A 14,447-nucleotide genomic window follows, 5' to 3' on the forward strand; every position below is an offset into this window, starting at 1 on the left:
TAAAGTGAGTGAGTGAGTATGGTTTTACGCCGCTTTTAGCAATATTCCAGCAATATCACGTCGGGGGACACCAGAAATGGGCTCCACACATTGTACCCATGTCGGGAAGCGAACCCGGGTCTTCGGCGTGACGAGTGAACGCTTTAACCACTAGGCTACCCGACCGCCCCTTTTCCATTAAAGTGTTATGTCTTTGTGTCATGCATACAAATCCATAAGGTATTGAGGATGCACAATCCAGTAGTATCAGTCATTGTGCCATCCTGGTTGCTGTTTACAAGAACAGTGCTTGGGATGTTTTCAGAAGCCATGGGGTTGAGATAACAGGAGCTAACAGGAGATAACACGAAATACAGGTGTCACATATTTACAAGAAATTTATTCCTTTTTTTGTTTCAATTTAAACACAGACGTAATTAGCACTATACTCACAAGACAACTTCCTTTATTATATACAAACCTATTTTCTATTGCTGGTGAATAATAGTCATCATAATAATAATTAAATAAAGAAAATGTGCAGGATTTACAGCACAGACACTAAACAACCATGCATTCAAATAACCGACAGATTCAATGGGTGATCGCCTTCACTTGCCATCAAAACAACTTTCAAGAATCAGTTGTGATTTATAGGAAGGTTGTCTGGTGTATGATGATAATGATGATGACAAACTGAATTTAACTTCTTAAACTAGATCAAGTGAGAAATTCGTATTAACATAGATATTGATACATGAATATTATGTGTTCATCAATGTTTATTTGTGATACTGAGAAGGCAATAGGGCTACAGCATGCTACTCAAAGAAAGTTAAGGACCACTCGATTCTTTCGTATTCCTATAGTTAATCTGTCATGCCATGTCACATTAACTACAGTAATATGAAAGTAGTATATAATAACTAGATCCATGTGGTAAGGGTATCCAAGTGACATCAGCTGACATACCATATTTGCCATAATAAGTGTCCAGGGCATTTATAAAATAGACAAAGGAGGCACTTATTGAAACCAAACACCACATGAATGTTTTTTCAGCGATTGAGAAGTAGTGATTAAAGTAAGTTAATACTCAATGAAACTAAAACGTTTTTGAGAATATCTACATCCCAAATTATATACCCTTTCTATGCAGTTTTCTGTGAAATAATTCTGTAACATACACCAAAAAAAAGTTGAACTGTCATATAAACAATCCGGGTGCTTGTAAATATTACTTAGGGATTGGTCCTGAAGTTGGTCAAGGGGTTCTTAAGAAACAGGGCACTTAAGATGGCAAATACCGTAGACATAATCACAGGACTACATTGATATCCTTAAATTCAAGACATGAAAATGGACAAGGGCAGACTTTTGTTTATAAATAACTACACTGCTGTTAGCTGTCATGAATGAGTAGAATTTATTAAAATGAACATCAGGTTAAACATATCCAATGAGATTATTGTTTATGTCAACATGCAATAGACAAACAAAAAAAAACTGGTACCCATCTTCAATATCACCCAAATTGCAATACTAGCAATCCTGTTTCCTCTTAAAATTCTAACTGTTTCAATGAAGAACTTATGTGAGATGTATCTATATGAGTGTTGGCTATTCAAGGGCTAATTTAATGTGTTCTTTTCTATACATATAAGTTTTCTGAAGTTGTCTTCATTAAGTCACCCTAGACAAGAATGTTTATGGAAGTCACTGAAGATCCTTCCAAGGCACAGGTCATGATATTCACTGCAATACTGAATGTAATCATCAAGACATCCCTCATCTACATCACATGAAAAGAAACAAAACAAAGCATAATTTGAAGAATTTCTTACTAAAATACAAGCAAAACCTACTTGTAATAAAAAAATTGTTTATCTTAAAAAAAGCAGCAATTCCCATCAACATTAGCTCGGTGAACTCCATCCCAGTTGGTGGAGTGAGTGAGTGAGTTGTGTTAACTCCTCGTTCAACAGTATTTCAGTTATATATGGGAATGGGAGAGTCTTGTGAACATGACACCGATCATGTTTACCACTTTGCTGAGGCCCAGGAGCATGGGTTTGGTGCTGACAAACCTAGAAACATAATCGGGGCGACCGGGACTTGAACTCACGATCAAAGGATATACCTAAGGATCATAATCAGGATGATTCTGGGATTGAATGATCCTGAGAGTGAGAATAGCAATATTCCAGCTATATCACGACAGGTGACACCAAAAATGGGCTTCAAACGTTGTATCCATGTGGGGAATCGAACCCAGGTCTTCGGCGTGACCACGCTTTAACCAATAGGCTACCTGGCCGCCTCAAATAATCCTGATAACCAAGGGAGTTAACTCTATGCAGCCAACTGTGTCTGATAAGAACAGTAGTCTACTTGTGAATCTCTTAGTTCCATCTACTGTGCCATAGAAGTTTCTTTCTGCAATGAAGGTTGCTCGATTATCCAGTGTATTATATCTCCATTTTACTATGATAAACACCCTGGACTTGTACGCTGTCATAGTTTCCTTTTGAACCATATTCAAAAGACATGCTACCAAGAATAGCTGTCCTATGAGATTGCACGAATAACGGAGAGAAACCCTATGTTAAGTTAGTGAGATATTGAGATCGTTTCTGAAGCCATGCTTTGGTGGCGAAGGGTCTTGGGTAGATATCCAAATAAATGGACAATAATATCTTGGATAATTGAGCTTGGCAATGAAGAGGATCCATCAAGGCTCTAGGTGACATCATCATAATTTACAACACCAATCATTTGGTCATATAAGTGTCATATGATTTTCGCATTTTTGAGTGTCTGTTCTGAGCCAAGGCTGAAAACAAAAAGCAACAGCAGAAGACACTAGCTTCAAGCAATTGACATAGGGGTTGATTGATCAAGGAAAGACCACCGTCTACAATACAAGTCTCATTAATGCCTATAAATTAAAAATGGTTAAGTGACAAACTTCTCCATTACATCTTCATGATATCCCTTCAATGTATCCACCATAACAGAGGAAAGATCTGCTGCAGTAATTTATTAGATTACTGTATCTCAGAGTCAGCCCCTTAACATTTAGGTAATACATAGTTTCTCATTCTAAATAATTGAAGATAAATAATATTCCAAATGATTAAATTACAATCTCCTCAAGCAAACCATCAGTGACATGAGTTGAGTACATCAGACAATAGGGTAGAGATGTATGGTGATATAGTACTACATAAGGACAGAAGTTAGTACATGTCTAGTGGCTGTACAGCAGTTGATGTTGGTATACCCTCTGGTCACATACGATATCGATATGCCCAGTGTTCATACAGCATATTGATATGCCTTGTGTTCATACAGCATATTGATATGCCTTGTGTTCATACAGCATATCGATATGCCCTGTGTTCATACAGCATATCGATATGCCCTGTGATCATACAGCATATCGATATGCCGTGTTCATACACCATATCGATATGCCTTGTGTTCATACAGCATATTGATATGCCTTGTGTTCATACAGCATATTGATATGCCCTGTGTTCATACAGCATATTGATATGCCCTGTGTTCATACAGCATATTGATATGCCTTGTGTTCATACAGCATATTGATATGCCTTGTGTTCATACAGCATATTGATATGCCTTGTGTTCATACAGCATATCGATATGCCCTGTGTTCATACAGCATATTGATATGCCCTGTGTTCATACAGCATATTGATATGCCTTGTGTTCATACAGCATATCGATATGCCCTGTGATCATGCAGCATATCAATGTTAGAGATCCAGACATACTATGCACAACGGTTTATTTATTTGACACTTTCATCACAAACACACTTGAGACACAGATCAAGGGGACAGATTATAACAAAATAAGGAGGTACGGGCTATCCTTTATAATCAATATCCACTTTTCTTTGCTGTTGTACAGTAAGCAGACTAGTGTCCGCTACACCTGACTGAATATGCCAGTGCCATGAGTCATTTCAACATTTCCAAACCTTAAAGAAAGTACATTTGGTATTCTTGATAATTGCTAGGTTTACAGTACCATTTCTTAGGATCTGATATGCTTTTCAAACTAAGAATACTTCTAGCTCATAAAACAGCCAAAATTAATCAGATATTAAACTACATCAACTGGGATCTGAGATTATTAACACTGATTATTTCATTAAAAGGCCATCTGACAAATAAAATTAAATTTAAAAAAATAATTTATTCATATTTTTCTCTCCAAAATATAAACTAATGTGTCATTCTGATTGCAATGGCATAACGAACTCTGTAAGTACATCATGCCCAAATCATGAGGCCATGTCAAACAGTGACATCCAAGGTCTTCATCCTAGCTCCACCATCCATATTAACCTACAGTTTCTTTTCAAATGAGGGCCTGAAGAGTTTAGTCAGCACCAGCAGCTTCTTAAGCCTGTGGGTCCTGATGCCAGCCTATCATTACTGTTTATTTCAAACACTGCCCTCACCCAAGCCTAGTTGATGTATCAGATGTATGTTTAGGTTATGGCAACCACTTTCCATCTTTCTTAACATGATAAAATAATAAAAAAACTAAAAAAGAATATTGTCCCCTGGGGAAATTGGATAAAATTGGGACTGTCCGTGTTCTGAATAAAACACCCACTTTAAAAGCTGAAGATACGAGTATGTACAAGATCAACACACAGCGTGCTTAAATAGCACATCCACATACACAGTACAAGTTAGGTACGGTCACCATGCTTAAAGAACTCTTTTGAACTGGGAAACTTATCCGAGTTGTAATCGGAATCGTTTTGAAGTCTTTGTGTCAAAACTCTCTGGACTTCCTCTTCCAAAGCATGTTGCAGCTCACTTTCTTCCGATGCTTCATTGGACAGGTTTTCCTGGCTGCTGATTGGTTGGACGCCGGCTGCAGCGGCTGCTCGTATGATGGAGTCAGGGATGTATTCGGCCATGTTGTTCAAGTTGCTGCCTCTCTCCAAAGCCATCATCTGGTGGGGAAACAAACCGTGCAGAGAGTGAGTGACTTTGGTACTTAGCTGCTCTGAACAATATTTCAGTTATATCATGGCAAGTCAGATTAATGTGAGAGGCATGTTTGTTCTGATTGTTTGTTTTTTGTTTATTGCTACTCAGCAATATTCCAGCTATATTACAGGAATCTGTAAATAATTGAGATTGGACCTGACAAGCCAGTGATTGAAATGAGCATTGATCTACGCAATGGGGATATGACATACATCAACCAAGTCAGCAAGCCTGACAACCCGACTCTGTTAGTCCCCTCTTACGAAAAGCATGGGCTGGTGAAGACTAATTCTAATCCAGATCTTCACTTGCGTAGGATGCAGGATTTAGGCGTTCACACTAGCCTTCATCGTGAGTACAAGTATAGTGCTGACAAACCAAGAATCATAATCTGATCATTGGATTGAGGAATACCCAAGGGAAGTAACTCTGCACAGCAAACAGACTATGATGTTGAGCGATTGTTTGTTAGCCATAGTCAGGACTATCTAAGCCATATGATGGTGGTAAATAATCCCATTTGGTGACACCAACCATCCATGTCATCAGGTTATGTTGATACACAGTGTGAGTGTGAGTGTGAGTGTGTGCGTGAGTGTGAGTGTGTGCGTGTGCGTGTGCGTGTGCGTGTGCGTGTGCATGTGAGTGTGAGGATGTGCATGTGCATGTGCATGTGTGTGGTTGCTTGTACTTGTCCAGAACTAGCCTGCTGAGATGCCATGCTGCAGACACAGCAGACAGACTGAGCTCAACAGTCCTTGTTTTATACCCTTAATGCCAAGCACCAGGCAGGCTTCTTGGCTTTGACGACAAGCATGGGATACTGTGGACCATCTCTGCAGGTGGGCACCAATTAACCTACCCTTCTGCGCTTTGGTGGCAATCCTTGCATATAGATATCACTGAGAGGGCGTGGTGCTCCATTCTCCCGCTGTCTGGTAATATCACGGTTGATGATTGGGACCCAATCCTGGTGAAAACATAATTCAAGATATGACATGGAGGCATACCTGATGAACCAGCAAGTGTAAGTACTTGGTACAGAACTCGCCTTGAAACCAAAAATAAGCATGAAACAGCTGCCAGGCACCTTGTACAAGCTGGGGATAACCATTGAATCACACCCTAAGCCCATGTGAAGGTCCCCGAGAAGTACATGTATATCAATGAGTAAAGTTAATACAGCTACATCTCGGGACAGGGCAATTAAGTTACAGATTTTCTTCGTCAGTGTGTATAGGGGTGTGAGGGTACAAGCCCCACCCCCAATTTTACTCTTGACAAAGTAATGGATAACAACTTCTTTAATATATTACAGTGAGTTAGTGAATGAGTTGGGTTTAATGACACTTTGGGCAGTATTACCATCGTATGATGGTGTGTCTGCTTGATGTGGAAAGAGAGCCCTAAGTGATGCAGGTCTTATAACATTTACCACTTTGGTGAAACCTGCGTGGCTTACCCTTAATTGAACCCATTATCATAGGGTGCTGGCATGCCCAAGGGATGCAACTCCGCACAGTAAGTGCACTGCCTTAAGATGACAGGGCCGCCTGTACCCCCGTAATATATCATGGTCTATTAAAGAAGTCGTTATCCATACATTGTGTCGACTATGTCATCCTTCAACTAACACCTATCACACAAATCAAATTTATTTGCTACATTATCACGAAAAAAAAAAATGTTCCTGCAGACTTACAGCTGGCAACACAGCCTGCCATGAGTCATCTTCATCTGTGGGTGGGGATGTTGGGGATGCGCTGTGTGATGGCGACGCCCCATCTGACCCAGCTCCATTCATGAAGGACCGCTTGCCTCGCTCTAACGTGGCTGACACGGGGGTCGAGCTGGTGCGGGGCTTTCTGTCTCCCGTTGGCTTGGGGGGTATTGCTGGCTTCTGGAACAGCAAAACCATACAGCTGATGACTAGCACAGGGTCATGTTTGTGGCTGAGTGAAGTCTGATGTCAAACCTCTTAAGTGTAAACATTTTGGTTATTTTCGTTCTCTGTTGTAGCTTTTGTTGATGAACACAATAATCCAGCTATATCGAGGCAGCCTGCAAATAACCATTTCTGGCCCAAACCAGTAACTGATATTGTGAGCAAGGATCCATGCTGACAAGGTACAATGACACCCAAGCAACCAAGTCTGACACATAAGCAGCCACGTCACTGAGTCTGACCATCAGATCCATTAAGATGTCTTTTTTAACCTGGATCTTCACGGGTTGCCCTGCCATCTGTCAACACAGAGCTGGACTAGACAAACATGTAACGGTCAGTCAAGCTGTGATGTGTGAGTGAGTGAGTGAGTGAGTTTTGTTTAACGCCGCTTTTAACAGTATTCCAGTTATATCACGGCATGTCAGCTTAATGTGGGAGGAAGGCCCGAAGTGATGCAAGTCTCTGACGTTTACCACTTCGGTAGAACCCACGAGCACGGGTATGGTGCCGACAAACCTAGAAACATAATCGGGGCGAACCGGGATTCAAACCCACAATCATAGGTTTCTGGCGTGCCCAAGTGACGCAACTCTGCACAGTGAATCGCGGCGCAATAGACGACTGGGCCACTCATGTCCCCCTGTGATGTGTGAATCTGGGATCACAAAACTGATGTGGCCGGGGATTGAACCAGTGAACGTCCTCTCTCTGGGCTGATGCTCTATCCACTAGACCACTGAATCAGTATCAGGAAGGAGCCAGGTTTAATGTTGCTTTGAACAATATTTCATTGAAATCACAACATATCAGTTACATGAAGAAAAGGCCTCAGGTCTTTTACCACTGTGGTTAAGCTTACAACCATGACAACAACAAAAAAGGAATAAAAATCAAGCTGAATCAGGAATTCGAAGCCATGATCAATATCCTGGCAAGCATAAGGTATGCTGTTTGTTTGTTTGTTGTTTTACGCCGCACTCAGCAATATTCCAGCTATATGACTGCGGTCTGTAAATAATTGAGTCTGGACCAGACAATCCAGTGATTGATATCATGAGCATCGATCCACGCAATTGGGATTGATGACATTCATCAACCGGTGTAGTCTCTTTTTGCCTGCACTTTAATTGGCTATAAGAGGATTAGGATTAACAGTCCAGTGCCTGCAAAATTATAGTCTGTTCAAGTAAGTGGAGTTCACTCACTGACCACACTGACCACAGTTTACTTTAAATGTATATGTAATAAAAATGTGATAAACTGTACTTTTTAAATTTGTGTATTATGTCATGTCATGTATATTAAGTAATTTGAAAATTTAAAATGTGTTATATGCAATTAAAAGAAAATGTGATAAACACTTACTTTTTCCTCCTTATTTGCCTGCATACTTGCATTTAAAATACAGACTATAGCCGTAATCCCCATTGTTCTAGGGATTTAGTACGGGCCACTGATTTTAATCCCGAAACAATACATGCCGGCAAAAAGAGAACACCCCCATCAAACAAGTCAGCGAGCCTGACCACCCGATCCCGTTAGTCGCCTTTTACGACAAGCATAGTCGTTTTTACGGCAAGCATGGGTTGCTGAAGACCTATTCTACCCTGGAATCTTCACGTATCCAGTGTACGGTGGTATGTATAAGGTATGCAACTCTGCACAGCAAATCACAGTGTCATGGATGACTGGGTCACTGGTACTGAGCTTGGGTCAAAGATGGTAGGTCCACACCATTAGGTTAAACAGTCACATGAATACATCAAAGCCACATCTGCTTTAGGCCATTTTGACCACTGGATCCTCATACATAGTTTCTGATAGCCATGAATGACACGTTACATCAAAAGGATGTCTCCATCGCGATGTTGAAGAACTAACTCAAAACTTAAACCAAGGGAATTTTCAAGTTGAGGGTGATCAATAGCCGCAAGTGGGAGAGTGAGTAGAGTATTACACTACTAACAATATTCCAGGCATATCATGGCAGGGACACCAAAACTGGGTTTCACAGATTGTACCCATGTGTGGAATCAAACACAGGGATTCAACATAACAAGGAATGCTTTATCTACTAGGCTACCTGCTGCCAAGCGAAAAGTAATCCTGTTTAACACACCTAGGGCTGGGTCATCTGGCTGGGCGTGGCATTAATACAGACATAAATATTGTTTGAAATATGCCTCTGTTCACCCAGCAGTGAATGGGTACCCGGTAGAAGATAATGGCAATATGATAGGAAAACTCCTTGCGCCTAACAGGCTCATTGGGTGGTATGATCCCCTGGGAGCTGAGAATGAAAATCGCATACATTGATCCATGTTGTAATAATGTAGATCTATTATGGTCAAAGCGCACGTGAGCAGTTGTACAATGGAAAATGCGCTATACAAGTTCATAATTTAATTGAAAAAACTTCACATACTTTTTTTCGTACTACCTGTGATGGAGCAGCACTTGCCCCCTCGGCTGCTGCCTCAGTCTCCATGGGGGACTCGCTGCGTTCTTTGCTACATGGTTTGGCTGGGGCTGCAGTCCCCCGGACAAGGTACTGCTGAACATCAGATTGCGACACAGTGATGTCTTCACGGAAGTTGTGGAGCTGCTGTGACGTCATGGTAACCATCCATTGCTGGATCAGGGGATTCATACCAGCCGTCAAGTTCCGCTGAAACCAACCATCATGACAGAGTGAAGTTTAAGGTCATTTTCCTACACAGAGTACCTTGTGACTGCCTAGTACCACTGCCACGATTCGTCACATCATCCACATTCATTCAAGAGTGAGTGAGTGAGTGAGGTTTTACGCCGCTTTTAGCAATATTCCAGCAATATCACGGCGGGGACACCACAAATGGGCTTCACACATTGTACCAATGTCGGGAATTGAACCCGGGTCTTCGGCGTGAGGAGCGAACACTTTAACCACTAGGCTACCTACGCCCCCATTCATTCAAGATATTGCATGCGTTTTTCATCTGTTTGTCTTTTGAGTCTACACCTTTAGATAAACATATGTCATGAAATGTTTAACAATCCCTGAAAAAATATCCAGAACTTGAAAAACTATTTCCATTTTGTATTTATCATTTGTTCATATTACCGGTTGTTTACTTATATAATATTTGTTTAAATTAGTTGTACGGCTCCATGTGCTGTCATTGCTATGTCAAAGCTAGCGTTGCAGTCACTTAGATGAGTACTGATATATACTACTCAAAAGAAGTTAAGGATCACCCGATTCTTTCATATTGGTAATGTTAATCTGTCATGGCATGTAAGATTGACTACAGTAATATGAAAGAATCAGGTGATCCTTAACTTCTTTTGAGTAGTATACTATATCCTCACTGTTTTGCTGTTGTAGTAAGATATCTAAATATTTATGCAAAACAATATGCAAAACGTACTGAAGGGCTTCCTTAAGGTCAGTCTGCTCTGAATTCAGAATAAGCGCCTTTCTTTACAAATGAGCCTGTGGAAGTGGTGTGAACCTGTCAACACTGCACATTGGTTCTAACAATGTTCCAAAATGACTGAGAAACATCATGAATTAGCTTCATACATTGTAGCCATGGAGAGAACTGAACATGGGTCTTCTGCTTTAACCACTAGATCACCCAACCAAATGTTTCCAAGTGAGTGTATGACAAATCTGCTAGACCAGGGAAAGCACACGTCTGGTGGGTTTAGGCTAGACATTCCCGGTGGGATAGATTCATGTGGTTGGTTGGTTGGTTGGTTTGTTGTTTAACGCCGCACTCAGCAATATTCAAGCTATATGACGGCGGTCTGTAAATAATCGAGTCTGGACCAGACAATCCAGTGATTGATATCATGAGCATCGATCCACGCAATTGGGATCGATGACATGCATCAACCAAGTCAGCGTGGCTGTCCACCCGATCCCGTTAGTCGCCCCTTACGACAAGCATAGTCGCCTTTTACGGCAAGCATGGGTTGCTGAAGACCTATTCTACCCAGGATCTTCACGGGTCAGATTCATGTGGAATCAGTAAAGATGACTATATTGACTCCAATATAATAATGATGTACAATTTTCTTCCATCTATTATATTAAGCTCAACAAATAATACCAGGTGTCCTCCTGAAAATCATGCCGTAAGACAACTTCAGCTTTTTAACACAAAATCTTTTTCAAACTTCTCTTGTGTGAGGTTGTTCCCGGTACTGGACAGCCTCGCCCAAACAGAACCGTCCAAAACAGTAGTGTGTGCCTGCATGTGGAGTCATTGACAGTGACGCATGATTCGGTTTCCATAGTAATCAGTCTCGTATCTTTGTCAAGCAAATGTGTTTGTTTTTGTACACCTTGGTTGCATGTTATGTGGGCCTGAAGACCTTACACTTGGCGGTGCAGATACATTTAAAAAAAAAAAGTTTACGGTTTACATCCTGAGTGAGTGAGTGAGTGAGTTGGGTTTAACGCTGCTTTTAAAAGTATTCCAGTCAGTTTACCACTTCGGTGAAACCCACGAGCACGGGTATGGTGCTGACAAACCTAGAAACATAATTGGAGCGAACTGGGATTCGAACCCACAATCATAGGTTTCTGGCGTGCCTCTTCACATCCTGAACCCTTATTGGTAAATAGAGCCCAGACGTTCAGCTTGTCTTGAACTTTAACTACTGGGCCACCCTAGCACCCTGTAGTTTGTCAACAGTTTTACGCTGTCCATTTAGCAATGAAGCTGCTGTGATTACCAATCTAGAGTGCAGCATCCTCTCCAAGCCAGGGGCGCCCTCTACCAGACAGTCGGGTGTCAGGACCACAAACTCCTCCAACATCCTCCGCACACGGGCGTGCAGATGGGGCCCGAAGTCCGCATCATTCACTGAAAGTAAAACAAAGACAGTGTGTGGAGCACTTCAAACCAGGGCTGCCAATGAGGGAGAGTGAGTGAGTGTCATGTCTGTTTTACCCCGCAATATTGTAGGTTACTGTGGCAGATTGGGGCCAGACACACAGGTGTTGACAGAATGAGGAACGATTCATGCAGCGTCAACATCATTTAGAAAAAGTACAATAAAGATGAAATCGTGACACACATGTATATATCACTGTTAATTATCAGTACACCCATGTATATATCAGTTTATTATCATGACACCCGTGGATATATCAAGTATTATCATGACACCCTTTGACATATCAATTATTATGACACCCATGGATATATCAATTATTATGACACCCGTGGATATATCAATTATTATCATGACACACATGTATTTATCAGTTAATCATCATGACACCAATGTATACATGTCAGTTTATTATCATGACACATGTATATATCAGTTTATTATCATAACACCAATGTATGTATCACTGTTTATTATCATGACACCCAGGCATCACTGTTCACTATCGTGACCCATGTATGTATCTATTGAGACTCGAGCCAGACCTTAGAGGAGTCAAGCAGGAAGGATACAGTTTCTATACGGTGCAGCTTAAGCCAGATACCCACCTCAGGGTAACAGGTCTGATATACACCATAATTGAATGCCTTGCTCACACATCTGCTGTATCTTAACATCAGTTTGAGTGGGTGTTGTCATGAAGCCACACGCAAAGGCTTGTAGAGTGACTGTGTGACTGATTGAGTGAGTTGAGTTTAATGCTGCTCTGAACAGTATTCCAGTTATATCAGGGCATGGCTGGAGGAATGAATGTGTGATTGAATGAGTGAGTTGGGTTTAACACTTCTTAGAAAAGTATTCCAGATATATCAGAGCGTGGCACAAGGAGTGAACGTGTGAGTGAGATTAACGCTGCTTTAAAAAGTATTGCTGTTGAATCAGGGCGTGAGTGAGTGAGTGAGTGAGTGAGTGAGTGAGTGAGTGAGTGAGTGAGTGAGTGAGCGAGCTGGGTTTAACACTGCTTTTAACAGTCTTCCATATCAAGGCATGGCTTGAAGACATGGAGAGGAGTAGGTCCACAGAAAAAATGGGGGTCAGGTCCAAATGCATGTGTATCAGGCTCTAAGAACACCTACCTAAATCTCTGTACATAAGGAATTAATCATACAATAACAGTCCATACTGATCTGCAGTCAGCCTCAATCACCTACCTGGGGACTCCATCACCTGTCTGCAGATCTTCACCAGGTTTTGGCGGAACAGATCCCTCAATGACTGCTTGAGGTCGATACCTTCCTTCACAGTCACCACAGCCTGCAGTAAACAGAACATCTCTAATGGAATCTGGTCAGCAATGTGTAGTGTGTTAGATTTTAATGCTGTATTTTAGTTACAGGAACGGAACAGAAGTTCAGTTACATCACCATAGTGATGGAACAGTATTTCAATTGCATCACCATAGTTACAGAACAGTATTTCAGTTACATAACCATAGTGACATAACAGTATTTCAATTACGTCACCATGGTTACAGAACTGTATTTCAGTTACATCCCCACAGTGCCAGTATTCAGTAGATCCCCACAGTGCCAGTATTCAGTAGATCCCCACAGTGCCAGTATTTAGTGGATCCCCACAGTGCCAGTATTTAGTAGATCCCCACAGTGCCAGTATTCAGTAGATCCCCACAGTGCCAGTATTCAGTAGATCCCCACAGTGCCAGTATTTAGTAGATCCCCACAGTGCCAGTATTTAGTAGATCCCCACAGCACCAGTATTTAGTAGATCCCCACAGTGCCAGTATTTAGTAGATCCCCACAGTGCCAGTATTCAGTAGATCCCCACAGTGCCAGTATTTACTAGATCCCCACAGTGCCAGTATTAAGCCTGTACGCACCACGGCCTCCTGGATCTCGCTGTCCATGTCCAGCATGACCTGCTCCACACCCTCCTGGAGACTGGCCTCGCTGTACTCAGCCCCCCGCAACACCCGCCGCGTGATGAACTCTTGGAGGGGCGTGCGGAGCCGGTTCAGGGGCTCAGGGTGTCCGAAGAAGATTTGGAACAAATCGGAGAATGTGATGTGTCGTGACAGACACTGGAATATCTCATTGATAAACCCTGCAACACATAAATAGTTGGTATGGCAAGAGAGAATTCGGTTTTAACACTACAGTTAGCAAAGTTCCATCAATATCACAGAGGGCTTCACACAGAGGGGAATCATACCAGTGCCACCAGCATGACATGTGAACACTAGTATGCCACCCAAGTTCATGGCTGGAAGACAAGAGGATGATGTGTAGGTAGAGAAGGGTCTTACGAACCTTTTACTAATATTCTAGGCTTAGCACAAGAAGAGTCATCATACATTGTACGATTGTGAGGAATCAAACCCAGATATGTTACAGTGAGTGAGTGAGTGAGTGAGTGAGTTGGGTATAACGTCGCTATTAACATTATTCCAGTTATATCATGGCATGTCAGCTTAATGTGGGAGGAAAGCCCGAAGTGATGCAGATCGCAGACGTTTACCATTTCGGTGAAACCCACGATGGGTTCGAACCCACAATCACAGGTTTCTGGCGTGCCCA

General features: G+C 41.7%; 1 protein-coding gene across 2 annotated transcripts in view; it reads right to left on the minus strand.

Annotated features, from left to right (window-relative positions):
* Positions 1–359: 359 nt before the first annotated feature.
* The window catches only part of LOC124142478 (large proline-rich protein BAG6-like), a 34,609-nt gene continuing 20,521 nt past the window's right edge, over positions 360–14,447 (minus strand). Inside the window, exons 18-24 of one of the 2 annotated variants that reach the window (XM_046510965.2) lie at positions 13,751–13,974; positions 13,065–13,167; positions 11,692–11,822; positions 9,407–9,634; positions 6,721–6,918; positions 5,881–5,988; positions 360–4,981 (exon numbers count right to left, since the gene is read on the minus strand). In XM_046510965.2, coding sequence (XP_046366921.2) covers positions 4,712–4,981; positions 5,881–5,988; positions 6,721–6,918; positions 9,407–9,634; positions 11,692–11,822; positions 13,065–13,167; positions 13,751–13,974 — 1,262 coding nt within the window. In that variant the 3' untranslated portion in view covers positions 360–4,711. Of the gene's footprint in view, positions 4,982–5,880; positions 5,989–6,720; positions 6,919–9,391; positions 9,635–11,691; positions 11,823–13,064; positions 13,168–13,750; positions 13,975–14,447 lie in introns of both variants that reach the window. The other variant, XM_046510964.2, reaches the window with a different exon arrangement.

The sequence above is a fragment of the Haliotis rufescens genome, unplaced genomic scaffold (genome assembly GCF_023055435.1).
Source record: "Haliotis rufescens isolate VD_foot unplaced genomic scaffold, xgHalRufe1.0.p SCAF_8, whole genome shotgun sequence".
Taxonomy (NCBI): Eukaryota; Metazoa; Mollusca; class Gastropoda; order Lepetellida; family Haliotidae; genus Haliotis; species Haliotis rufescens.